At 39.4% G+C, this 27,983-nt stretch overlaps 1 protein-coding gene across 1 annotated transcript in view; it reads left to right on the top strand.

Moving 5' to 3' along the window:
- PINX1 (PIN2 (TERF1) interacting telomerase inhibitor 1) overlaps nt 1-27,983 on the top strand; it is a 93,240-nt gene that overhangs the window by 7,650 nt on the left and 57,607 nt on the right. The window contains exons 3-6 of the mRNA XM_001496538.6: nt 1,747-1,839; nt 3,818-3,896; nt 16,046-16,135; nt 22,171-22,247. Of these exons, the coding sequence (XP_001496588.1) occupies nt 1,747-1,839; nt 3,818-3,896; nt 16,046-16,135; nt 22,171-22,247 (339 nt within the window). The remainder of the gene's footprint in view (nt 1-1,746; nt 1,840-3,817; nt 3,897-16,045; nt 16,136-22,170; nt 22,248-27,983) is intronic.

The following is a 27,983-nucleotide window of genomic DNA, read 5'->3' as shown; positions in this document are numbered from 1 at the left end:
TATTTTGGAAAACAGCAAAAGAAATTGGAGCCATGGAAAGAGATTACAAATCAAGAGAATACATCTTTCTTTGGAAACTGGGAGGAATTTATGTTTTGGATCAATAAGTGATTTTGGAGAAATAACTAAATTGTAGTGACCTTCTGATGATAAAGTTAGAATTCAACATGAATGTCAGCTGTCTTTGTTTATCATTTAACCTACTGTGATTAACATCTTTCATAGACAGTGTCTTTTAATTATTTGCTCTTGGAATCATACTTAACCAGAGTTTTATATTGCTAAGAGTAATATTCCCTTTTATAGCTAGACTACACATTTTCTCTTTTCCCTCACATTTCATTTGTTCCTGACTCAAATAGGATTTGTACTGATATCTCTACACTTAAATGGTTTTTGTCAAGGTCTTTTAACCATCTTGTTCCCAAATCCAATGGACCCTTTCTTGTGTTCACATTACGGAATTCTCTAGCAGCATTGGACATAATTAACTACTCCTTCCTTGAAATACTTCTGCCTTGCCTTCCACAGTACTTCCCTCTTTCCTGTTTTTTTCTTTCTACCTCACTGGCCACTCCTAAATTTGTTGCTGGCTCTTCCTCCTGCAGACTTTTGAGCTTTGGAGCTCTTTGGGGTCAGCCCCAGGCCCTCTTCTGTACCCTGCTCAGGTGAGCTCATTCAGTCCATCCTGGCTTTGAATTATCTAAGTTCTGAGAACTGTCACTTTTCTGTATCTAGTCCAGATCTGTCCTCTGAGCTCCAAATTTGTAAATTCATCAGCCTGATTGACATTTCTGCTTGAATAAGCATCTCAAGCTTATCATTTTTATGATATAACTCTTGATCCCCTCAAATATTTCTTTCTCAAGTTTTCCTCATTTTTGCAAATGGTACCCTGTCTGCCAGCCAGAAACCTGGGAGTCATGCTTGGTTCCTCCACCACTCTCACTTCCCACATCCCTGGTCATTATTCCTTTCTATCCAGGGCAGCCTTGTGCTTCAACCACTGCCATTGGTTGCCCTGATCACCACAACAGCCTCTCACCTGCTTCCCTGTTCTCCTTTATTTCCTTTTCTGGACCATTTGCCATATAACAGCCAGACTAATCTTTTAAGATACAGAAATTAGATCATGCATTCCATTACTTAAAAGATCAGTGGTTTCCTGTTGTTTTAAAAAAATGAAATCCAAATTCCTACCATAATTTCCAAGGTCCTGTGAGGTCTAGCCCCTTCATATCATCTTATTTTCTCTTCATTCACTTTGCTGGAGCCATCCTGGGTGCCTTTCAGGTTCTCCAGAACACCAAGCTCTTTGGGACACCTTACAAATGAGCGTTAATTGATGCAGCAGACTTGGAGTCCCTCTCTCCCCACTTCCTCAGTGTTGTTTTGTAAAATTATTTAATAGAGAGAGCCATGAACTTGTAATATTTCTGATGGACTTCTCTTAGTTTGTAGTAGTACTCTGTTTTTGTGCATCAGAAATAAGCACGTTCTCCTTAGTGTTTACATGAGCCTTAAATTTGGTCTCAAGTTGAAGAATTGGCATTCATTAATGTAAGTGCATCCTTGGTATTACAGACGTATCTTACAAGAATCCATTAAACTGTGTCCTCTTTGAGGGCATGGATAATGCCTCATTCCTAGATGTTTAGTAATTAATCAAATGATCGATGAGCAAAGAAAGAGGTAATTTCTATACCTGATAAAGATGCTAACTGTCTTTCTGTTTAATCTCCACAGGGTTTAGGGGCTCAGGAGCAAGGAGCCACAGATCATATTAAAGTTCAAGTTAAAAATAACCACCTGGGACTTGGAGCTACAATCAATAATGAAGTGAGCAACAGTGTCTGCTGGGGGTTTCCTTACATAGTTGACCTTTTCGTAAATATAAAAATTTTAATCCCACCAAATTAATTGACCAATTTTTAACTATTCAAGTGTGTATCATCCATGTTTTGGATAAGTAATGAGCCCATAGCTAAGTTGGCTGTTATCTTGTAACATGCTATCGCCTTGCCTTATTGTCCTTATGGGATTCTTTACTTGATTGTGCCTGAGAGACCCAAAGCAGTTTTATGGCTAAACTTTGCAAAAGTATTCTTTTTATAGAAATACTCATTTCAGTACAGATAAGAATTTTCATCTTTACATGTGTTCTAATATTTGGCTTATATTATTAAAAGTTGGTGGCATTTAGTTTCAGAAATACTACAAGAAAATGGCATTCTTTTCCTGTCGCATTGTCTCTTTCTGACTGTTGGTAGACAGCACTTGAATTTATTCACATTTCCTCTTCAACACTGACACCTTGAAAATGTGATGCTATAATTAAAAAATAATGGCGTACCATGCTTTTCATTTTCACTCTTGTTCACTTTAGAAGGTATCTAAGCTGAAAGCTTTGTTCTTAAATTTTTGCAGCCAACAGAATTCTGGTAGGAAATCTGGAGAATTACTTTAGGTAAACTGAATTAGTTTGATTAGCTCAAAGTTTGTGGACTAACAGCTAAACTTAAACGACTAAAGAAACAGTTTAATGTATACATATATCAAATCATCATCTAAAACAAATACAATGTTATAAGAGAAAAAATGCTATAACTAGTATGTCAATTACATCTCAGTAAAGCTGGGGGAAAAATACTGTAACCATTGTCTGCTGACAAAATCCAAAAGTGACACTTGAAAACATTTGGAATTTCACACACTTACTAGATGAAATGTTTAGCATGATCCTCTGTATTTTTATCAATTAGTAAACAGACCTTGAATAATTTTTTTAAAAGTTTATGTAGGGGGCCGGGCGTGTGGCCGAGTGGTTAAGTCTGCATGCTCCGCTTTGGCGGCCCAGGGTTTCACTGGTGTGGATCCTGGGCCTGGACGTAGCACTGCTTGTCAGGCCACGTTGAGGTGGTGTCCCATGTGCCACAGCTAGAAGGACCCATAACTAAAAATATACAACTATGTACTTGGGGGATTTGGGGAGAAAAAGCAGAAAAAAAAAAAGATTGGGAACACTTGTTAGCTCAGGTGCCAATCTTTAAAAAAAAAAATGTTTACATAAGGTTGGTCTTGAAGGCAGTTGTTGAGAGAGAGAGAATACAGATATACTTAATGTTTTAGGAGAAGCATTGCTCAGTAAACCTATTCACTATGCCTTAAACTTAGGCATCCTTTACAAAGTGTGTGTGAGGCAAATTCCTAAATTGAAACCTTGCTTCCCTCTGGTTTATGTTGTTTTAGACATGTTCATTCTCTTAAAGTCAGACGCTCTTTGTTGTAATGAACTTGTTAGCTGACCACCTTGCAAATGGGTGCTGATTGAGTGGGGAAACTTTGAATGCTTCCTCCTTCCTTGTAGAACTGGGATGGATGCGAGCAAATAGAATTGGGCAAGATATTTTCAACTCCTGTGAGCGAAGAAGAGAGCCCTAAGTCCATCACTGCTTTTTTCCTTTGACCTACATAATTCTCCCCTAGTAAGAAAAACATAATTATTTTATTTTGCATTATTTTAATATTTAGCACACAGGTTATGTGTTGATTATTTGGCTATTAGTTGACTGTTGATAAGTTATCCATATTTGAAATCAGGACGTAAGCTTCCAAGGAGCCCATTTTTAATACTGATAGATAAATTACATTTCAAATTTATATTATTTCTTCTTCATTCATATGTATAAAATATTTTGATGAAATGTTTAAAATTTTACATTAACTACCAGCTTTCCTTGCTTCCAAAATATATCTTATCTCAGTCAGTGTAGGTAGACAACAGGCTTGCCTCTAATTGATTTTTCGATATTTTCAGGACAACTGGATTGCTCATCAAGATGACTTTAACCAACTTCTGGCTGAACTGAATACTCGCCATGGGCAGGAAACGTCAGGTAGGGAAGCCTTTTCTTTTTATCTCTTGGGTTTGTGGAAGGCATAATATCAGTTTAAAGTATTTTTATCAACTCTTTTTGCTGTAAGCATCGTGTATCTGAAAGTTAATTGATTGAAGCTATTACGAATCCTCATTTCTGTTTACATTTTAATAGTGCTTTCATTGAACGGACCTTTAATCATAAGCAAAGACTTTTTTCCCAGTAAGAGTTTGAGAATGGCAAGATAAATCTATTCGGTTTACATCTCAAATAGGAAGTAATCTTTTCAGGGATCCTTAGCGTGACCAAAAAGATGTTTTTAAAATACAAAGCCAGAAATATCAAGTGGGACCATAAACTACCATCCAGTGAAGGCTAATAGAAAGCCCTTTCTATACTGATTCTGCCTAGTCAAATTTGTATTACCTTTTAATTTATGTAAGAGGTATATAATATTTGTTGCAAGGGCCTCAGTACTAGAAATTGTATTCCCAAGCTATTGGAACTAGAAGTGAAACAACTGAACTTTGGGCTTTCCATATGAAATTAACAGAAAGGTAGTACTGTTGGGGGGAAGGGCATGGATGGTATACTCCTCAAACTTGTGGGCCTTTGGTATGATTTTCGAGTTCAAAGGAAGTTTTTTGTCACATGGCTATTTGGAAGGCAAGGACATAACTTCACTTAATTCTGTGGGATGTTCATGAAGAAGTCTAGACTATTATTTCTTCTGCAAACATTTTTAAAAAAATTATAAAATACACATACAATAAAAATTACCATCTTAACCATTTTCAAGCATACAGTTCAGTGACATTAAGTACGTTCACATTGTCAGGCAGTCGTCACCACCATCCATCCACAGTGCTCTTCATCTTGTAAAGCTGAAACTCTGCCTCCATCAAACACTAACTCTCCCTTTCCCCCGCCCTCCAGCCCCAGAAAACCATGAGTCTACTCTGTCTCTATGCATTTGACTTCTCTAAGTACCTTGTATAAGTGGAGTCAATACAGTATTTGTCCTTTTGTGTATGGATTATTTCACATAACATAATGTCCTCAAGGTTCATCTATGTTGTGGCATTTCCTTCTTTTTAAGGCTGAATAATATTCCATTGTATGTATATAACACATTTTGTTTGTCTACTCATTCATTGATGGACATTGGGTTGTACCTCTGGGCTGTTGTGAATAATCCTGCTATGAACATGGGTGTTCAAGTCTCTCTTCAAGTCCCCACTTTCAAGTCTTTTGTGTATATACCTAGAAGTGGGATTACTGGATCATATAGTTATTCTATTTTTAACTTTTTGAGGAACCACCTTACTGTTTTCCGTAGTGGCTACACTGTTTTACATTCCCACCAATGCTGCACAAGAGTTCCAGTTTCTCCACATCCTTGCCAACACTTGTTATTTTCTGTTTTTTTGGTAGTAGCCATCCTAATAGGTGTGAAGTCATAGCTCATTGTAGTTTTGATTTGCATTTTCCTAATGATGGCTTATGTTGAGCATCTTTTCATGTACTTCTTGGCCATTTGTATGTCTGGAGAAACGTCTTTTCAAGTCTTTTGCCCATTTTTAAATTGGGTTGTATTTTTGTTGTTGAGTTATTCTGCAAACATTTTTATAAGAAATTTATTTCTATTCCTTGTGTACAGTGTTTGGCATGTAGTGAATAGTCAAGAGATGTTTGTTAAATTTAAAGAGAAAGAACTGTGGAATGAAATTAAAAATTAGACTTGAGTTCAGCAAACATTTATTGAACTGTGTTCTGGATACCAAGTTAGACTTGAGGATATTTAAACGTATGAGAACATAATCCCTGGTTGGGAGGTAACAAGCAGGATATGTTGGTCACGGTCTGGTAAAATTACTCTGCAGCCCTAACTGTGGGAAGATTTATTGCAGGGCTGCGTAAGGAATTGAGCCCAGAAGCATGCAGGGAAAGGTACTCTGTCTTTTCCCTAGTCAGATTGGACTTCTTGCTGGAATCTATAGCTTGGACAGTTTTCTTTGTCCACGGGATAACTGTTAGAACTATCCTAACAGTTCCGTGTGTAGTCCTACTATAAAGGATGGTAATTTGTTAGCCAAAGAAAAACATAAGGAAAATGTTTTGTGAAAACACTGACTGCATGGTATTAGGAAATGCAGGGTCTATGCACTCATAAAATTCAAGGACATTAGCCCTTACTAATTATAAACAAAAACATCTTTGTATTCAAGATCACAGTTGAACTCAGTAGAAATACAGAGATGAAGTCAACATGACCGTTTGAGACTGACAGGTTTTGAGTGAAGAAGTAATAGAGTGTACTGGTTTAGAGGTAAACATCAGAGCCAGCCTGCCTAGATTTGAATCCTGATTCTGACACTTACTACTTGTGTGACCGTGGGTAAATTACGGAACATCTTTGTTCCTTGGTTTCCTCTGGTGAAATGGAGCTAATAGGACCATCCTTAGAGGTGGTTGTGAGAATTAAATGTATTAATAGAACTAAAGTACTTTGAACACTGCTTAACACATAGCAGGTATTTAGTATTAGCTGCCATAGTCTTTATCATTATTATTATTTGCAGAGGTAGAACTCCAAAACAGACGATTTCCCCTGATTATTTTAGGAATTAGATACACTGCCACCGTGTAAGAGTCATGCTTTCGGATGAATGGATTTTGGCCTGATTCTTAGGCTATTCCTAGGTGTCATTAATGAAATCAAAGTGCTTTCTCCACAAATGAAAAAACAGAATGTGCTTGAGATAATGAACATCAATGAATAACCATGCTCAATGACAGCAAGATATAAAATAAAATTTGAAATCTCTATACCACTGATGGGTGATCTCCAATATTGTGAAGTAAAAAAGAGAAGATGAAAAACTGTGTGTGGCATGCATTTGTAGGGAAAAAGGTGGGAAATACTATGTGTGTGTGCTGAGGTGTGTGTGCACAGTGGCTCTCACCTGCGGGGGATTTTGGCAGTGTCTGGAGACGTTTTTGGTTGTCACAACTGAGGGTGGGGATGCTTCTTGCATCTCGCGGGTAGAGGACAAGGATGCTGCTAAATATCCTGCTGTGCACGGGACAGCCCCCAGCCACAAAGAATTGTCGGGCCCAAAATGTCAGTAGTGCTGAGGTTGATATACCTAAAATGTCTCTAGAATATCTCTTCTGTATATATTTTATATACACAGGATGTCTCCAGAAAAATACTTAAGAAACTGATAACAGTGATTGCCTCTAGGGAGGGGAGCTGAGTGACTGGGAAACAGGATGAGGGGAAAACTTAACTTTTACTACAGTTCCTTTCTGTCTTTAAAGTTTTGTACCCTGTGCATTATGTCCTACTCAAAAAATCATTGAAAAACTAACTTTAAAACTTTGTCTTGACTCTATTTACCTCATTTACTGCTACTTCCTGATGCTTCTGCACTCCTTTACTGCCAAACTCCAGTTTTCTATGCAAACAGATTTCAATTCTCCTATTCTCTCTTTTTTTAAAACTTTCATCATTCCTTGAATCTCACCTGTTCTACTTAGTTTCTCAACCTCACAGCTGCCTCTTCTAGAGTTGACACACACTCAACGTGGAAAAAAAGGCCCAAATGTCAGACTTACCTCTCTGGATTTCCTTGTCCCTAATCCTGGCTTTCTAGTTCTTCACTGCTTTGTTAGTTCCACAGGAATAGCTTTGAGCAACCCCACCTCCCCCACCCCCATATTTTGTTCTGGTTTTCATAGCAAGAAATTGCTACAAAATTATGCAGTCAAAATTAGCCAGTCAACCATTACTGGAAGCAGAACTCTGCCAGACATTGCCAAATGTCCCCTGGACAAAATGCCCCTGGTTGAGAGCTACTGCTCTAGATTGATCTTTCTCTATCCATCCATGGACTCCTTTAGTCTGTTCTCAGCGTAACAACCAGAGTGATTCTTTTAAAGTATGTAAGTCTGTCTGTGCTGCTCCTGCTCAGAACCTGCCCATTGCTTTCTCCTTTTCATTCAGAATAAAGGCCAAAATCCCTTCAGTGGGTTATGGCCTTATATAATAGGGGCGCTTTCCCTTTCTGACTTCATCTCCTGCCGCTGCCCTTCTTCCTAGTTCCATCTCAGCCACTCTGACCCCTGTGCTGGTTTGTGAATACATCAGGCCTGCTCCTGCCTTAGGGTTTTGCACTAGCGTCTCCCTCTCTAGAACGCTCTTCCCCCACATAGCTTCTGTGCACCTTCTCAACAAGGTCTACATCTGTTGCCAATTTAAAATTGCATTCTGTTCCATTTTTGAAAGTCAGTCAAAAATTGGTAAGTAATAGCAGCCTAAGGGTGTTATTTAGAAATATGGAGCAAGTAAAACCAGGAGAACTAGGTAAGAGTCTAGGGAGGGAGGGGCGGGGACTTGCTGTATTTGTGTTTTAGGAGCTTTGTTGAGATGCACCTCACATGCCATACAATTTACCCATCTGTAGTATACAGTTCAGTGGCCTTTAGTATATTCACAGAGTTGTCACCAGAACCAATTTTAAAACATTTCATCACCTCTAAAAGAAACTCTCTACCCAGTAGCAGTTATCTGCCTTATCCCCCTACCACCCTAGGCGACTGCTGGTTTACTTTCTGTCTCTAAAGACTTGCCTGTTCTGGACGTCTCTTATACACGGAATCGTACAACATGTAGTATTTTGTGACTGGTTGCTTTCACTTAGCTTAGTTTTCAAAGTTTGTTCTTGTTGTAGCATGCACCAGTACTTTATTCCTTTTTATTGCCAAGTAATATCCCATTGTGTGGCTATACCATGGTCTGTCCATTCATTAGTTGGTAGACATTTGGGTTGTTTCCACTTTTTGTCGATTATGAGTAATGCAGCTGTGAACACTGACATGTGAGTTTTGGTGTGGGCATATATTTTAATTTCTCGTGAGTATATACTTAGATTGGAATTGCTGGGTCACGTGCTAACTCTGTGTTTAACCTTTTGAGGAGCTACCAGACTGTGTTAAGCATCTATGCTGTTTTACATTCCCACCAGCAACGTGTGAGGGTTCTAACTCCTCTACGTTTTTGCCAACACTTATCATCTGTCTTTTTGATTATAGCCATGCTGGTGCGTATGAAGTGGTATCTACTCGTGGTTTTGATTTGTATTTCCATCATGGCTAATGATGTTGACCATTTTTTCATGTGATTATTGGCCATTTGTATGTCTTCTTTGGAGGAATATCTGTTCAGATCCTTTGCCCATTTTTTAATTGGATTATGTGTCTTTATTGTTGACTTGTAAAAATTTTTAATATATTCCAGGTGCAAGTCCCTTATCAGATATGTGACTTGCAAATATTTTCTCTAATTCTCTGAGTTGTCTTTTCACTTTCTTGATGGTATCCTTTGAAGACTAAGGATACAGAAATATATAAAAAGACTCATTTCCTTGTCTGAAGAAACTTAAAGTCTAGTGCAGAAATTTGAAATCTAGTGTGAGAAAAAGAAATGAGACAAACACCGAAATAACTTGATCCCCCAATTTTTTTAGTTCCTCAGTAACTGAAAGTGAGAGAGTAACAAAACTTTGGATAGTAGGGGATTTATTTGAAAATTTATCCAAATCTCTGTTTCCTAAGCTTTTTCTTTCCCATCAGATATTCATAAGGTTGCATTATTAATGACTGTAGCTGGCTTCTAGCACACATAGGCTTGGATATTGAGTGTACTGTTAGGTTTAGTAACAAAGTAGACATAGCTGAAGAAAGTCTAGAAAATAGACTAGAAGGCATTATCTGGATTGTAGCTGTGAAAGAGGACAAGATGGAAAATATGAAATAGAAGTTTAGATGGAGGATAAAGTGAGATCTAATATCTAATAAATGGTCAGCAGCACAAAGAAGAGAGAGAATGGAACAGAGGCAATATTTAAGGAGATAAGGGCTGAAGACTGTCTAGAACTGGTGATAAAACAAATCCATAGATTCGAAAATTTAATGATTCCAAGCAAATTACATTATAAAAAATCTTCCCTTGCAAACATAATAACAGATGTAACAACGTAGCATCATAGCAGAACATCATACACACCCATATACGCACACACCCCTCCACCCACACGCACACAAAAGAGAGAAGATTCTTAATGCAGCCGGAGAAAATATACTGATCATCTTCAAAGAAGCAATGGTTATGAATGAAAGCAGAGTTCTTAACAATGGGAGCCAAAAGACGTTGGAGTAATATATTGAGGGACACATAACTGGCAACCTAGAATTTTACATTCAGCAAATATATCTTTCAAGAAAGTAAATGGAATAAATTTTCAGAGAAAAAATGTTTACAACCAGTACACCCTCAATAAAGGAAATTTAGGATGTACTTCAGTCAGAAGGAAAGAATGCTTATAACATTATTTGCGGTATTCCCAAACTGACAGTAACCCAAATTTCCACCAATAATAGAACGGGTAACTAAACTGCCATGTTTGTAAATGCAAAGAAATGAAGTCTAGTTCCATGCCAGAGTACAGAGCAGGGGTCGGCAAACTTTTTCTGTAAAGGGCCTGATAGAAATATTTGCACATGATAGGGTCTCCGTCACAACTACTCAACTTGGCTGTTGGAGTGTGGAAGCAACAATAGACGATATATAAACAAATAGATGTGGCTATGTTCCCATAAAACTATTTACAAAAACAGGTGGCAGGCTGGATTTGGCCCACGGGCTGTAGTTCGTCCCCTGGTATAGAAGCGTCGCATTAACTTAACGTTGACTGAAAGAAGTGGAACACAAAGATAACATCCAGTAGGATTCCACTTACGTAAAACTTCACATGGCAGGCAAAAACCTCATATTTAGATATCATATTTGTGTGGTAGGATCTTTTTAAAACAAGGAGGTGATTACTTGACTATGAAAGTCACAATAGTGATTCTCTTTGGGGAGAGGAAGGGGTTTGGGATTGAGAAGGGGTCTTGGGGAACTTCTGGTGTGATATTAACGTTGTTTCTTGACCTAGTTGGTGTTACATAGGTATTTGTGAACATGATGTTTTATGCACTTTCTATGGCTGTTACCCCCACACCCCCAAATAAACGGTTAAAACCAAAACAAAAAGCAGAGGGGGGCTGGCCCCGTGGCCGAGTGGTTAAGTTTGCGCGCTCCGCTGCAGGCGGCCCAGTGTTTCGTCGGTTCGAATCCTGGGCGCGGACATGGCACTGCTCGTCAGACCACGCTGAGGCAGCGTCCCACATGCCACAACTAGAGGAACCCACAACGAAGAATACACAACTATGTACCGGGGGGCTTTGGGGAGAAAAAGGAAAAAATAAACATCTTTAAAAAAAAAAAAAAAAGCAGAGGGAAGTGTGGTTATCACAAAAATCAGGATAATGGTTACCATTAGGACAGTGGTTCTCAACTGAGGACAGCTTTGCCCCCATGGGACATTTGCCCATGTCCAGAGACATTTTTGGTTGTCACAGCTGGTGGTTTTTTACTGGCATCTAGTGGATAGAGGCCAGAGATGCAGCTAAACATCCTACAATGCACAGCACAGCTCTGTCCTGCCCTCCCCAAACAAATTATTATTCAGCCTAAAATGTCAATGGTTCAGAGGTTGAGAAACCCTCTTCCAGGAGGAAGCTTCACAGGGGTGCTGGATGCTTCTAGATAAAGGCGGTGTTCTGTTTTCTAATCCAGGAGCTAGTTGCAAGGGGGTTTGCTTGTAACTAACTGTGCAGACTTCACATATTCCTATGTGTGGTGGCATTTGTCACAACAAAAGAAATCTAGCAATTGCATGGGTCCCTTTCTGGTAGACTTAAGGTAAAGCACGGCAAGTGTAATGTGTGTCGGATGAAGCCTGTCACAAGGGTAGATGAGTAAGAGATGCAGTGATTGGAGGATCAGGGACCAACTTCTCCCTTAATGACTATCGGCTGTCTTTTTCTTTCCCCTACAGTTACAGTGTCAGACAGACTTGATGTGGCCTCTGCCATGACCACAGGTGTGGAGGCAGAAGCTTTTGAGTCTGGGGCTCTTTTCCGAGAGGCACCACACATTCGTTCTTGAACAGGGAAAGGTGTCGACTTGCACGCTGTGTGGTATCATGGCTTTCTCCTTGATGCGCTGAGTTAGAATACTGCATGCTTCTCAGGTCATGATAGGGTTACCAAGAAGTATCAGCTCCAAGACTCCATAAAGAAAGGAGCTGTGACATTCATTTTTCCAGATATAGAGAAGGGAAAACAGATTTTTGATCGGTTTGCTTTTGAGATTTGACAGTGATAGCTGGAAAGTTACTTTTTCCAATTTGCTGGTATCGTGATTTCTGTTTTCTAATGGACAATTGCCATTGTAGTAGTTAGGAAAACTGTGATTGGGCACAGGTCCACTTTGTCCTGTGATTGCCGAGGCTTCACACAGTCCCTGTAGTCAGGTCTTGCCCACATATTCCCCGAAGTGCTGTCCAGTGGAATGTTTCAAGTGACCCAGGGAACCCCGTATTATTTGTCAGGAAGGCAGTGCGTGCATAACAGATTCCACGTGGTGGTGCTGTGTCCTCACACAGCCCTGAGCACAGGTTCATCTGTGCAGGCTGCTTCTTTCTTTTCTGCATAAAACATAGAAGTATCTTAAATCATTGACAGCCTGTTACTAGTCTATAGATTAAGTTTCACCTCAAGACCACTAGAGGGTGCTAGTACCTATCTAGAGCTCAGTACAGTCCAAACCAGGCCTTGCTATCTGCCAATCCCAGTTTACTGAAAAGCCTTTAGAATATTCCTTTAAGGAAAAACCTGTCCACGGAATGGACCTGGAGAGCTAATAGATTATTCTTCTGCTGTGTCATCTTTGGTAAATACAGTATCTTCCTGCAAGGGAATTTTTGGTCATCTTACTTGTATAAAGCTGAAAAGTAGATGACACAATAACCTAGTAACGTATTTTTCTCCTATAATAATATTTTGAGTTCCTTAAGATTGCTTACCAAATTCACACGGTTTGCCTTTTAACTAAGCAGAGATTCCCTACTCTCCTCTTCATAGAATCTTGCAAAGATTCTGGAAATAACCCTTATTCCCTTGTGGGACACAAAGGTCAGTATATTCTTCAAAATTTCCTTTTTAAAAATTATCCTATCTCAGTTAGTTACTCCCTACCAGACTCAACTTAGCTTTAAGATTTAGGAACTTATCTCATGGTTTTAGGAAATGTTTGTTACTTGCGTCAGATATTTTGTCCTTATGACTTTAAGTATTTTTGGAAATAAACTGGAATGCTGATAGCCTGTCATCCACAAAGGTGTGGGTTAGTCCAGGGCTGTTCAGTATTTTTGCTCACATATCCCCTGAGGAAATTTTGAAAAATGGTATGCCCTGTCTCACATTTTTAGATCGACATCTATAATGTTTTCAATCACAACTTTAAATGGTTGCAAAGAATATAATTTCTGGCCTATTGAGAAATATTGGCATTTTAAAATAAAACCATTACACTGGTCTCAGATGTATCCGGTGGATGGTAGAGCCCAGAGCAATTTGATGCCCCTTGTCATCTATTTGGAAATACACAAACAAGTCCTTCTTTAACCATCAGGAATATTATATTTCATAGTTCCTTTGCCTCTGAAATATTTCCATTGCATATGCCCCATAATATTTTATGTTAATATATTTTTTTGCTTAAACTTTTTCAAATTCGTCACCCTATCATATTTCTCTGCCACAAAATACATGCAAATTTTTGGTTTATTTGGAGTAACCCCAAGCCTTTAAGTGTGAATATTTTTCCTTTGGATTAAGTTGTCATTATAACTGGTAGATTACAGTTAATAAAATGAGGCAGTATCTTATAAATTTTGATAAATAATTATTAGAACAGTAAATCTTTTTGGAAATGCAGCTCCTGATGAGATAGATTGGTGTGGGAGGGCGCTGGTTTCGCTGCTTTGATTAAAGGATGCTCCTCTGGCACCACTGCTTTGGCTTGTCCCTTATTTGTCCCTGGTAAGAGGAGAGTTGTGCCTTTCCTTTGTAGAGTGGGAGGAGGACACATGGGAGAGGTGGGAAGAACCACACTGATGCATCTGCTCAGAGTCGGAGCAGCCTTAGGGAAGGGCACTCGAGGACAAGGGGATCAGCACTGGCTCCCCTAGGGCCTGTCCGTGCTCTGCTGTGCTTTTGCACGTCTGTGCTGGGAAGCTCCCCAGGTGGTTCTTCCATCCTCTGCAGTGTGAGAGCAGCTCTGTTAGGGACACAGTGTAGTGGTTAAGAATGTGGATGCCCACTCTTATCTGCCTGGGTTTGAGTCCCGTCATGGCTCCCTCCTGGATGTGCCTTTTTTAACCCCTCTGTGCTTCAGTGTCCTTCTGTGAAGTAAGTTTAATCATCGTAGCAGCTGCCTTATAGAGTGGTTGTAAGGTGAAATGCAAGAATGCGTAGAAAGCTCTTAGTCCAGCGCCTGGTACTTACTAAGCCTTCCGTTTATAGTAGTAACTTTAAGCTGGTAACTTGCTAGGTGATTTGTGTTTGGAACAGCAAAATTGAGAATGTTATGTGCCATTTTAGGTGTTTGGTAACAAAAAGAGCAGAAAAATTTACTAACGGGATGTCTTTGAAAAAAATCCCAAGCTATTCTTGGGAAGTGACTGAAGAAGAGGATGTTTCAAGTTGTTGGTATAATTAACCCATGCTAGGCGTTGTCTGAAAGCTTGAAACATCTGTCTTTACGTTGTTCAGAGTCTTACTATAGAATTCTCACTTTGCTTTTGAAATGACTAATTCCTGGAAGGGATTACAGGTAACTCACATGTTCAATGGACATATGCTTGTTTTGCTCCAGTATTAAGGTGAAAATTTCCATTTCTCCCCTTTCTCTAACCCCGTATCTCTATTTCTTTATGACGTAACAATAGGGAAATTCAGTCTCTCTTGTCCCTGAGATACCCTGTGTCTGTGGTACTCTACTACCCGAACTTGGCGAACAGATAAAGGTGAGGGATACAGGCAGCCAGTTACTGTCCCAGAATTGACTCTAATCCCGGACATACTTGCCCTGATATTTCACACAGGGGACTACTTTCTGGCTCACATTTTCCTCTTTTGTCAGAGGAATAACCACATGAGTTATTTCTCAAGGATTTGTTTTTGTTGTCTTTGCCCTCAAAGGTGAGCCTCTAGTGAAACCTTGTGTCTGAGGCAGTGGCTCAGTGCCACCTCTGTCCTTGACACTCTACCTGGTTATCATCTCTCATCTGCCTTTGGATTATCATTTAAGGTGTCTAACCTTTATTCGCTTTTTAAAAGAACTTTTTATTTTGAAACAATTATTGACTTACAGAAATTTGCAAAAATAGTACGACCAAGAGTCCTGAATACCATTCACCAGTTTCCCGCAATGGTGACATCTAATACAGCTGGAGCATAATCTCAAAACCAGGACATTGCCACTGGCGTTGACTGTTAACTAGACCACAGACCTTATTCCATTTTCACCATGTTTTTAGCCTTCCTTCACTTGTGTGTGTGTGTGTGTGTAGTTCTGTACAGTGTTCTCATGTGTGTAGATTCATGGAGCCACCACCAGTCAAGATACAGGATTGTTTCAGCACCACAAAAGAGCTGCCTCATGCTGCATTTTTTATTCACATCCACCTTCTAACCCTCCAACCTCCAAACTCCACTTTCATCCCTGTCCCCTGGAGACCATTAGTCTGTTCTTCATCTCTTTGGTTTTGTCATTTTGAGAATGTTATATAAATGGGTCATACAGTATGTCGATTGATCTTTTTCACTAAGTGTGATGCCCTTGAGGTCCATCCAGGTTGTTGTGTTATCACTTGTTCCTTGCTTGCTCAGCCATTCACCCACTGAAGGAATTTGGGGTTATTTCCAGTACTTTATTATTATGAATAAGGCTATTATGAACATTTGTGTGTAGGTTTTTGTGTGAATGCAAGTTTTGATTTCTCTTCCTCAGGATTTTATAAGTTTCTGGAGAATGGCCTTGCCTGTTTAAGAGGAATATTTCTGATCATTTGGTTAGAGTTCACTAATAAATGACAGGGCTCCTATGCAGTTTATTTAAATGAGACCATGTCACTGTAAGAGAATAAATGAGAAAGAATGACAGAGTAATTATGTATTATGTATTAATGTAATACTTTTCATCTTTTTTTAAGACTCCTCAGACAAGGAAAAGAAATCTTTCAGCCTTGAAGAAAAATCCAAAATCTCTAAGAACCGTGTTCATTATATGAAATTCACAAAAGGTAAAATTAAGCATTTCTTTATTTGTTGTTGAAATCTCTGTGTTCACACTGGGTTTCTTCAAGCATTTTTAGCTCTTCGCCCACATCTCTTCATGTTTCACGTACAAAGTGGGGAGTGTGGACAGCCTGACTGGATTTCTGTGAAGCAGTGCGAACGCTGAAGCGTTCATTGCGAATCTCCTGGGATCTTATTAAAGTGCAGAATCGGATTCATCCAATCCGAGGTGGGGCCCAGGTTTGCTTCTAGACCACGTGTGCGTCCTTTGGCAAGGCTGAAATCGGAAGTCAACTTGCTATTTGGAGGAGAAAAGGGATCTTATGTGGCTAGGTCAGAAAATGATTTTAATTTATTCCTCAACATTTTTAGTTACGTTTTCCTGTTTTTGAGAACTTAATATTGGTGTTGAGTGTCTCCTAAAATGTGCCAGTTGAGATAATTGGCTCTATATTGAGATCTCCAGTATGAAAAATCTCACTGCTGAGTTAACTCCTACATTACTCCACACCATTTCTCCATCTCATGGAGTGTTAGCCTCGGTGTTCCATGATCATTGCAAAGATAGAGTTAGAAAACTTGTTTCTGAACTATCTTCCTCCATCACCACCTCCCCACTCCTTTCCCAGTACATGGAGTTAGTTGGGAGTGCAGTTGTCCTCTTCAACCACTAGGTGGTGGTCTTGTATTGGTAAGAAACAATTTAAGTCAAACTCCTCAACGCCCCAAAAGTTTCCCATGGAATAGTATTAGGCATTAGGTGGACTTTCCAGGCAAACAAGACTATTTGTTACATAATATACTTAAAGTATAAATATGATTATAATTGTATTATCAACTGTGCATCATGTAATACAATTGTATTGTATTATACTTATGTTGTGATATCTAGTCACCATTTGATGGTTCTTCTGTGGGATATTGGATGTACATTTCTACCTTGACATACCAGGAAGAGCACTTCTCATTGCTTTAGTTTTGTTGGCATGATTGGGAATTCCCTAACTCCTAGTGCCCATCCAAATAACAGTGGGAGCTGGAATTTCCACTACTCCAAGCTCTTAATGGTGGTTCTCATTTGGGGTCAGGACCCCAAAAGGTGGGCCTGGGTTTGGTTTAAGTGAGAGCTCATGGCAGAGCTGGATGGAGTCGGGAGCCGAATAGCTTCGGGAATGCACAAGAGACTGGTACTTCCCACTTCGCTGTCAGGAGGTGTGGTTTGTATGGCTGTTTGTGTTATCCCCTCTGCTTTCTCTCAGGCTAGAACCTTCTTTGCTGTTTTCCCTTACGGCTTCTGATGAAGGTTTCTTTCCATTCCTTACCGGCTGCAGAACAGAAGACAGTCCTTGTTGGCCCCTCAGTCCTTTTGAGGAGAGGCTCAAGGGTCACTTCATACTCAATCCCTTAAATATCCTGTCTTTTTTCATTAAACCCTATAGAAAAAAATAGAGATACAGCAGAAGGGTGCTAAGCAAATTAGTGAGATTAAAAGTGGCCTGTAACTTTTGGATGATATGGCAGCCTTCTAAGTTTTCACTTTTGCAAATAGAATTTTCTAATTTTTCTTTAGTACCTGACTGCATGCATGATTTCATCTGAAGCATTTGCTAAAGCCGGGATAAACCTCTTTAATCTACTTTAATCTAATGAATGCGGGAGTATCTGCTTTCTATTTCTGGTTAAGCCACCCCCTTGCCAGGTGACCCTGTCCACCTGCTTGGTGTGTTGTGCCTTCATTTTCTCTCTTTTAAATGAGGTTTGCTTGTTTATGAGCCCTGCTTGGGGAGAAGGGGAGCGTTGGTGTGCAGGCAGAGAGTTCAGGAGATGTTGTCAGAGAGGGAGCAGAGGAGGTTGAGAGGGAAAGTAGAGGACATGCCGATTGGGCGAGAGTGGAACAGACGGGAGGAGGAGGCAGAAATCCAGAGAGCGAAGAAAATGATTATTTACCATCCATCTTAACAGTCCACAGTGAATGTGTATTTTAAAGTTCTTTAATTTACTAAAAGCAATCTTTTCTTGTCGAGCACTTGTCTCTGGGTATGAATGGTGAACTCCGAGTTTCCTGTGAGGTGAACGACCTTGGGGCACAGGAAACCTGGGTGCTGGCCCTCCCTCTCTCAGACACATCTCTTAACCACTTCCCTGTCAGACTCAGTTTCCTCTTTTGTAAGATGAGGAGAGGTTTTTAAGTCATTACTGAGTTATAAAATAGGTTCTGTTTTATGACTTATCAGAAATCACCCATTTTATGGAACTTTTGATTGTTCAGTATTATGGATAATAAGGATTTTGCCTATGGGTGTGCTCATAATGAAAGTAACTAATTCACTTATTTGATGAGGACGATTTATATTGTAACTCCATCTGTGGTCCAGGAAGCTAAAACGTGGGAAGCTGGTATTTCATATAGCTTAGTGTGGAGAGTTTAGATAAAAATTTTACTTTAGTGAGATTACAGTAGCAAATAGCATTGTAAAATGTGCTACTGCCTAAATATGAGCCATATCATGTTAGTTCTGATAATAAGTATTCCTTTCTCTAGTCCCAAATTTATAATTGTAATTTGAAATAATTTATATGCTTTTAAAAGTGAATTTCATCCGTATTTGTTTAAAAGCCTAACTTCAAAATGGTTTCTTTTGAGAAATGTTTGGCAAGTCCATATCTGCAGAGAGGAAAAAATAGGGAAAATATCAATTTCTTCAAAACCATTTTTGAAGTTTTTAACAAATCAACTGAGAAGTTGTCTAGAGAACATTGCTTTTTCTCCTCCCAGTTGCACAGTAACTGGATGAAAAGTTGCATAAACTATAGTTTGCATCTTCATCATGGTAATTTACTCAGACTTTTTATTCCTCTGACAATTTGTAGTGTTTTGTTTCTTAAACAAGGACAGGACGTGCACAGCACGTGTCCCGGTAGTGGGCTTGCTGTCTGGAAACAGACTGTAGTGTTCCCAGCACAGTCAACTTCTCCCACAGTAGGACTCTGCTAGTGATGGGCGTTAAGTTTCCTTTTCTGATTCTTTTGACATTTAAATACAAAATAGCACCATTGCAGGCTTTTAAAAAATTCTGACTATCTTGTTATTGGTTGTGCGCATCTCACTTATTTCACACCCTACTCTGATTCTTGCAGGTTTCCTGGTTTCCTGACAGTCTTTCAGTGAAGTTGCCATTATCTTCTGTCCTAGGCTTATTATCAGCCCTCTGTGGTTTTTTTTTTAAAAAAAAAATCAAAATATGATGTTGTTTGATTTATCCTTCTTGATTGGGGAATGCAAATGAATTTTCTAAGCAAGTGAAGTTACCTATGTAAACCTTAAGTGTTTTTTATTTTAACAATCATATTTCTCAAACCTGCATTTCCTTGCCTTTGCCCCTTTACTCCAAGTAGGAACACTCAGTTTTTTTGAGCCTTAGTTGTAATACAATTTTCTCCCTAGAACTTGCTAGTTCCATATGACTTTTGCCCTTAAACTGAGAGGCTCCAAATCACCCTGATTCCTGAGTTTTTACAGTTTTTTTTTTATAGTTTCATTTGCTTCCCACTTGGACTTCTTGGTGTTGTAAGCATGTCTGGCCATAGCAGTAACATTCCTGCCTTCCAATTTGCTACTCTGATCGACTGGAAAACCTGATAATCATGATTATTAGGGAAACAGCTAAATTGATCATAAACTGCTCTTCTCTGAATGTATCTGCTCAACCCTTCATGGACTCATTATATCAGCTTGACTACTGGAAGCCTTTTTTCCAGGCTCTCAAAATGTTATGGCCAATTGGAGATTAATAGATGAAGCAAATCCAGAGAGAGAACATATATGTCCTACTTTGTTTAATTTCTTTGATTGTCATTTTCTCTGAGATTTAAGATTATCAACAGTATTTGCTGTGATTTGACCATAATTCAGAACTGAGACCAATAAGCTTTCAAACTCATTTTTTTTGTATTTTATTCAAAAGAGGCCATAATTTTATAACATTTATAAACCATTCAGCCAGGACCATTAACTACTAACTATTTCAATATCACTTCCATCTTCTCATTTTTATCTACTTTTACGTTACTTGCCATTGGTCTCTGACACTTAATTCTTCTCTGTGTTTTGTTTTCCAGATCAAATCCAGAGCAAGGCCTGTAACAATCCTGGTTTCTACATTTACTTAAGTGAACTTTACTAAAGGATAAAAATTTCTGATACAAGAACCCATCACCAAAACGTTAGAAACACTTGCACCTTCATTGGTACAGCTTACTCTCTCTATCAGCTTGGCAGTTTTCCCTTTGATTTTTACGTTTGCTTCTAATCTCTGCGTGTTCATATTTTGACATTCCGTTTTAGGATTGTGATCTTGCATGTCCTCTCCCTTCCTTGATTCCCCCATCATTTCTCGTAGTTGAATTGCTGTAGAAGCGATCTTAATTTGTATTTCTTTTAGGGTGTCTGCTCCATTCCGGAAGATAGGTTAGGGATAGATGACCGATACATATTTTGAACTAAGTACAACTCCTTTTTCCGAAATAGAAACTGCCACCCTGAATGTGCTCTGTAGTGCAAAATGGGTCATGCTGATGACAAAGCTAAGAAGAGATCTCTTAGACCTCCAAAGGCTTTGTCTACTTCTCCCCATCATGACCAGTTTTAGGCCCCATTTTTCTGGTTCATTTTCTGAGCTCCTGTCAGGGATATGCTCCCTCCATTTTCTTCTTAGGTAGGTTTCCTTTGGGGTCTTTGTCTGGATTCTACTTAATCAGTTAGAACCAGGAAGGCTTCATTTCTAGCTCAGGAAGAAAGGAGAGAGCAGCATAGAGCCACAAAGGAGCGTGTCCTGCCTCAGAGGAACGGGTCATACTGACTGGACCATTGAATCTGGTACTGCTGACTATGAAACTGGTTTTGGCACCTGGCTTCGCATTTAATAGAAGGGTGTTTTGTTTTTTAATTTCATGGAGTCACTGAGCAATATCATATTTGAATGCCCCAGTCATAGTCAGTGAACTAAAACTTTCTGGGTCATGACATTACTTTGCCAAGTCAGTTTGCTACAGGAAACCAAGAAGACAAGTGAGTCCATGACAGTGGAACTCAGGCTTCCATGAGAACAGAAATTCCTGTGTCTAAACCAGAGCCTCTCTCCCCTGGAGACTCACGCCTGCACATGTAGTAGTTAGATTTAAAATGCATCTACCTCGAAGTTGACAAATGGGAGGAGATTTGGTTGACTGCTCACAGAGAGTTATTGGTATAAGTGGAAATGCCAAAGACGTGAATTTTAACTGAGTTGGTTTGTGGGTTTGAAATTGCATTAAAGAGTTCTGTGTTTTTGGTAAGAATTGTGGATCCTTTGCACACTGCTTTTGCCAGAAGCCATTTAATTTCCTGCTCTTATTATGTATCCTTTTATTTAAAGATGATATAACTGTAACAGTAAAAAACATTTTAAAAAGGAGAATCTAAAACCCTTTCACCCAAAATCAGAATTTTTGCTTGCATTTATTCTTTTTACATTTTTATTCATTTAGTTAATTATTGAGCTTGTATACGTCAAATACAGGATGTTCTCATCCATGTGCGAATGCGAGGTTTTGAAGCTATTTATCTAGCAGCATTTTTTATTCTGCATTTCATAATCCTAAGTAAGTAGCTCATGTCTCCTTGAAAGTAAGATCTATTTTATAAACGAGGAACCCAGAGACCCAGAAATCATGCCATGAAGGCACACCAGCAGGAGAGCTAGCTGTAGAATTTAATTTTCCTCTCAGTCTACATGCTCTCTGTTGTTTCTGCCACTAAGAGAATGTCACGGGTTCTGGCTCTAAAACACTTACTTGATTTTTCAGTGATTTTTAAATTTAATTAATTTTATTTATTAATTAAAGAGTTGTAATCTGTGAAGGGGAGACAGAAAGTCAGTCATTTACAGAATTGTTTTTTTTTCCCAAAACCCATTTGCTGTCTAGAGTTTAGTAGTTCATATCTGTGCTCCTCATTCTAGAAAGAATGGTAATACTGACAGGCATCGCCTTGTTCTTTCAGGGAAGGATCTGTCGTCTCGCAGCAAAACAGACCTCGACTGCATTTTTGGGAAAAGGCAGCGGAGGAAGACTCCTGAGGTAGTAAGCCACGCACCCTGACACATTCTGTTTCAACACTGTTTGATTTTCAGTTGTGGATAAAACAGTTTATATCTGTTACTGATAGTACTTTTCAGACAAAGTTACCCCGAAAACTTTTAGAGCCTTCATGCAAAGTCTAAATGGGATCCTCTTAATAATAATAGTTGGTAGATAATATGTTTTATAAGAAATCTTGAAAAGGATATGTGTTATCTGGGTTTTTTTCTGGTGTGAGAACTGGACTGAATTCGGAAAGAATGCCTGTTGCTGATATTCAAAGGGGAAATCTCTCTCCTGTCCCCGTGAGAGAGGGAGACTGCATGTAGCGATTTTGTTTGCTTTGCTCAGAAAGCATAACTATCTGGAATATGGCTTGGGGAGGCAGATGATCACATGCGTGCACCAGTGCTGGTCTCTTCCATTTTAACAGCATTTTGAGACACAGTTGGATCAGCACTGAGAATCTGGAAGGGATTTAGATGTATTACTTCCTCCATTGGACAATATTGTTAGTTTCAAAACTAGAAGATAAAAATAGGGTGACCCACTGACATCCTAAATGGGATGAATCGGTAATTCATAATCTAATTATTAAATTGGGCTAAATATAGCACAAAATTTTTGGTGTCAGTTCTAACTGTAAAAGACAGCCCTGGATATAGTTTGGATATCAAAAGATTAGAATTTTTGAAATATGGATTTCTGGAGATAATGGGGCAAAAAATATTTAAAATTGATGTTGTCTACAAAAATCTGGAATATATCGTTGCTACAACTATTACTCAGCTAGTCTGGTATGTCATACTTGTGTTCCTTTATTGGTTCCTAGCCAACGCCCTTGGTGACTATAGAACAAAAAAAGACATGTTTCATTTATTTCTGACATTTCTCCAGACTGACAGAAATTTGTCAAGGATGGTGGCTATTTGTTACTTAATGTTATTTTTTAAAGACTAGAATTACCAGTTATTAGAAATTTTGTCTTGTGATTTCCTTTCAGGTTGGGACTAAATTCCTAGCCTTTTAACACCTTTCTGTTCCTACCCCTTTAGTAGTGAGGACAGAGGAAGCAGGCCCTGGGCCCCTTGGCTTGCTGAAGGTCTCTGCTGAGTCATGTCAAAGACACGTGGGTCATGAGGGCGGAGGTGTTCTGACATCAGGCAGTACTCGGTCTTCACTCACAAGGGGCTGTTGGAAAGAGCCGGGGGCCATCAGACAGCCCTGCTTCTGGTCACACCTCTGCCCCTCTGTCCTTACTGTGTGACCTGGATCAGGCAGGCCGTCCACATTGTTCCCTAGGGACTTTGCATCTACTTATCTCGGTGTTCCTCTCTAACTCCTTTCCCTTGACCATCCTCAGTACATTCAGTATCCTCAGGGACACTGTCACCTCTGCTCTGCCCTAAGCCCCTTTCATGGCCACACCCTGTGCTTTTGCATCAGCTCCATGTCCCACCCCAGACCTCTGATGATAAACCTTTCTGTTCCAGCCCTCTCATCCTGTATTTCCATGGCTCTGACTTTTCCAAATCCTTGCATTCTTGGATTACTTGATCCTCCCTTTTCTCCCTACTGCCAACCCCTACTGCCTCCAACCCTCGTCTTCTCCAGCACCTTTGAAATTTTACAGTTGAACAGATCAGGGAAGGAAATATTATCTATGGGCTTTTGGTAGAACTTTAGAAGAATTTACATGGTGAGCACAGGAAAGCTTCTTGTTGTAGGAGACTCGAAGTTTTTAATCCTCTGGCAGACATCGATTTGAGGGCTTCCTGGTGTCACGTGCCACGAGGTTTTTCAACACTATTTGATGTAGTCATTCATGATCATGTTAAAGTGAGCAATTTGCCCATATTTGAGGAGCTTCAGAAACAATTCCCTTGTCCTAGACCAGGGGAAGTCTGATTTGGTACAACTGGCCTAGAGAAGACCAACCTTGATACAATTCTGTGTTCTGTGCAAGATTTATTTCCACGACATCTTAATCTCTCATTCTAGTTTAATGTTTTCTTCTGATGATGCATTTAAAATCCTGATTGTTTGGTGAGGCGGTTTTCTAACAGAGTGAAGCTCTTGATCTGTAGCAGTGGTTCTCCACAACACCTGCACTCAAATTGCCTAAGGAGCTTTGTGAAAAATGCGAGCGCCGGGGTTCCACCCCAGACCAATTAAGTCCAACTTTGGAGTTAGGGTCCAAGCATAGGTATTAAAAAAAAGAAGAAAAAAAATTTTTAATTAAAAAAAAGAAGCCTACCCAGATGATCTACCCGGGTGATTCTTCCAATGGGTGATAAGGAGTGAGGACTGAGAACCCCTGGTAGAAGCCCTGATATGTAACCGTATTGTAGAGCTTCTGGTGTCAGCGTCACTAATATTGCCCAGGACAGGGCTTCTCAAATCTTACTATGTACACAGCTCATCTGGGAATTTTGTAAAACTGCAGATTCTGCTTCATGAGGGTGTGGTGGGGCCCAAGATTCTGCATTTCTGAGGAGCTCCCAGGTGATGCTGATACTGAAGCTGCTGGTCATGCTGTGCTGCATGCACCACGCTCAGCAGATAGAGCCTCTGCAGTATTTTATATTCCACATATACCTGCTGCATGTGAATATAAGATAGACTTATGCAGTTAAATCTAATTGCATTTTAAAACATCAAATAAAACATCTTTCTGTGAAGCAGTCACTCTTAAATTTTACATACCTATGAATTTTCATATATAGAGTTTGCTTTCATTGAGGCACACCTGTACCTTCCCTGAATAAACTGTTGCTAGGAAACCTTACTGTGTTAGTTACAACAGCCCTTGTAGCCACGGGCAGGAGGCCTTTGATCAGATTTGTTTGAAAATACAATCTCTTTTGGCTCTTGTTCGCAGTTGGAAGGAATATTGCTTTGTTTTTCCTCCCTTGACCCCCATAGCAACATTGGCCTGCGTTCGTGTCTGGCATTGCCAAGGCGAAGGTGCTGCTGGAGGTCAAATGCCTGAAGAGTCTCGGAAACCATGGCGTAGTGAATGTTAAAGCAGTCACAGCTCTCTGGGGCTCTGGCGGGGGTGCTGATATTGATCTTGTCTTTGCATCTAGATTTAAAGAAGCTTGGGCATTGACCCCACACCTGCACACCGCTCATCAAGCCAGGCTGTGGGGGCGTCCCACATACAAACTAGAGGAAGATTGCTACAGATGGTAGCTCAGGGGCAGTTTCCTCAAGCCAAAAAAGAGGAAGATTGGCAACAGATGTTAGCTCAGGGCCAATCTGCCTCACAAAAACAAACAAACAAAATATCTCTTCCCAGTCAAAAAAAAAAGATCATTTAAAATGAACTTTTTCTCTGTGAGGATAGTAGAAGTGAGCCTTGGATTGTGTAGTGGAGCAAACTGCCAAGCAAGAATCTGATTCCTTAATTATCTTGAATATAAACATATAGAAATAAAAGAAAATAACATCAGAACAAAACAACAGTCCAAGCTAAACCCAAGATGTCTAGGACACATTTATGAAATTTAAATTACACCTTCTATCCTCTCTCTGACCTTTACACATCGAATGAAGAAATCGATCCACTGTATTTCACACTTGGACTTTTTCATCCATCACGTACACGGAACTACTTAAAGAGAGAGGACTCACGTTGACTCACTTCTGGGTCCCCAGCATAAGATTGATTCAGTGCTTGGCACATGGTAGAGATTCAGTAAATTGAAATCCCATTGTACTTTTTTAAAAATGTACTTAATTGTTACTCATCTTAAAAATCATGGTTTGTATAACTTATGGTTGATATTTGGAATGTTTTTTCCTTTGAAACGTTTTGATCAATAAATAAATAACTTTCTCTTTTCTGAGAGGAGGAAATATTCATCAGTTAACTTTTAATCCCATGCCAAGTATAATCCACTGGTGTATCTTGAGAAAGGATGACTGGGTGAATGTTTGCTTATGCCATTACATGTTTTTCAAAATCAATCGCATTTGCCAGAAATTGGCTTTCAGACATTGCATTTCACTGGAATAGTTTTTCATGGGCTCCACTGTTTTTCACTTCATTGCTGTAGGAGTTAAAGACTCCTCTTTCCTCTGGGACTGTGCTCTGACTTTATTGGCCCTTAGTATTCCCTCAAGCTGCAGATGCTCCTAGAGACACTGTTTCCTTGGCTGAATTTGGCTGCTCAAAACTACTTGCTTAAACAATGAACAGTCATCACAAACTACCGATTACTCAGAAAATTTTAAATAAACTGTTTTGTGTGGGAATGGTTGGTTGTACATTTCTAATTTCCAAGTCCTTCCTTTCCCTCTCATCGTTGTGCTATATAAATTGGAAGGCAATAACTGGATTGGAGTGCACCTAAATTGGAGAGGTATGCACTTTCTGGGGAGACAAAGAAATGATCGAATATATTGAAATTACTGGAGCCCCTTGAGAGCTGCAGCAGGCACTTGTGCCGGCCACTGCCTGTCAGGAGATGTGGGTACAAGTGTGTGTGTCTTTTCTCACTTAGTTTGCAGAGGAGTTGGAGACACTGAAAAACAAATTCCATTAGTTCTATCTGGTTGAACTTCCTGATACTCCTTTTTTTTCCTTCTCTCATTTTTTTCCCTCCCCCACCTTCCCAGTTTCCTTCCTCTATCCAACTTGTTTCCTGATTCAGGCTTATCACTAGAGAAAATACTCCTAAACTGTATCAAGAATTGAGAACATGTTGCCAGCATTCATTCCTACTTGGTTTCTCTAAACAACATTTTTCTGGCCTAGGCTCCTGGCAAAATAATTGTCAATTTCTTTGCCTCTATAACCTGATTGAATTAGAAACCTTGTGAGTATTTCTTATACTCTCCCAGGATACCCAATTAATGATCACTTTCCTTTAATTCTTCTGATGGCTTTTACTTTTTGAACCGAAGCATGACTTCTTTGTGGTTTGTGTCCCTTTGTCATCAATTACCGTGAATCCCCTTTCTTTCCTATTTCTTGCTGATTGTCAAATCTGAAAACTAACTTCCAAGCCGACCCTTCTCTTTTGCTTGGTTGAATTCATGAGGTATTTTGGACCATTCTTGTAGTTCTGTAAACTGCCCTAAGTAGCTCATAGGGAAGATCACTGGGGAAAAAAAAGGATTTCAATTTTTACTTGAAATGTCTTTGAATTGAAGGCTATTTCTCCTTAGTTCTGAATTTTCATGTTAATAACTTCTATTCATGAATTAGATGGAGTTTTGTAAATGGTTTACAGGCTGAAGACTCAAATTCGCGTCTGCCCCTTCCTGCAGCCTCTATCACTCTGCCCTCCGTCCTCACTCCAGATCTGGGTATCAGCCTTCAGAACTGCGGCTGCTCTCCCAGCCTATTGTTTGCTAAAGTAATCTTCTACTGAAGAACCTTTTAGTTAGAGATAAATTTAAACTAAGCTCACAAACAAGCCAAATAATATATTTGAGGTCTAAAGTTTATTTTTTGCATGGAGTGATGACTTCAGTAATTCTTGTCATCATTTTAACCATTGATAAAAGATTCAAAATAATCTTTCTAAGTGGGGACATTTTGCCAAAGTTAAACAGTTGAAATTTTATGGAGATAAGTAAAATCTCATTTAATTCTGGAAAGATCTAATTTGATAGCAGTTAGATGAGAATTAAATTAGAGGCAAGGGCATGTGACCTGACCACAAGTTTCACCTAAGTCAAAATATGTAGTAAGGCAGCTATCCTGAATGCAGGCTTGAGCTGTAG

This window comes from Equus caballus, chromosome 2 (genome assembly GCF_041296265.1).
Source record: "Equus caballus isolate H_3958 breed thoroughbred chromosome 2, TB-T2T, whole genome shotgun sequence".
In the NCBI taxonomy this organism is placed as follows: domain Eukaryota; kingdom Metazoa; phylum Chordata; class Mammalia; order Perissodactyla; family Equidae; genus Equus; species Equus caballus.
The sequence above is the reverse complement of the archived record's forward strand: the minus strand, read 5'-3'. Positions and strand labels throughout refer to the sequence as shown.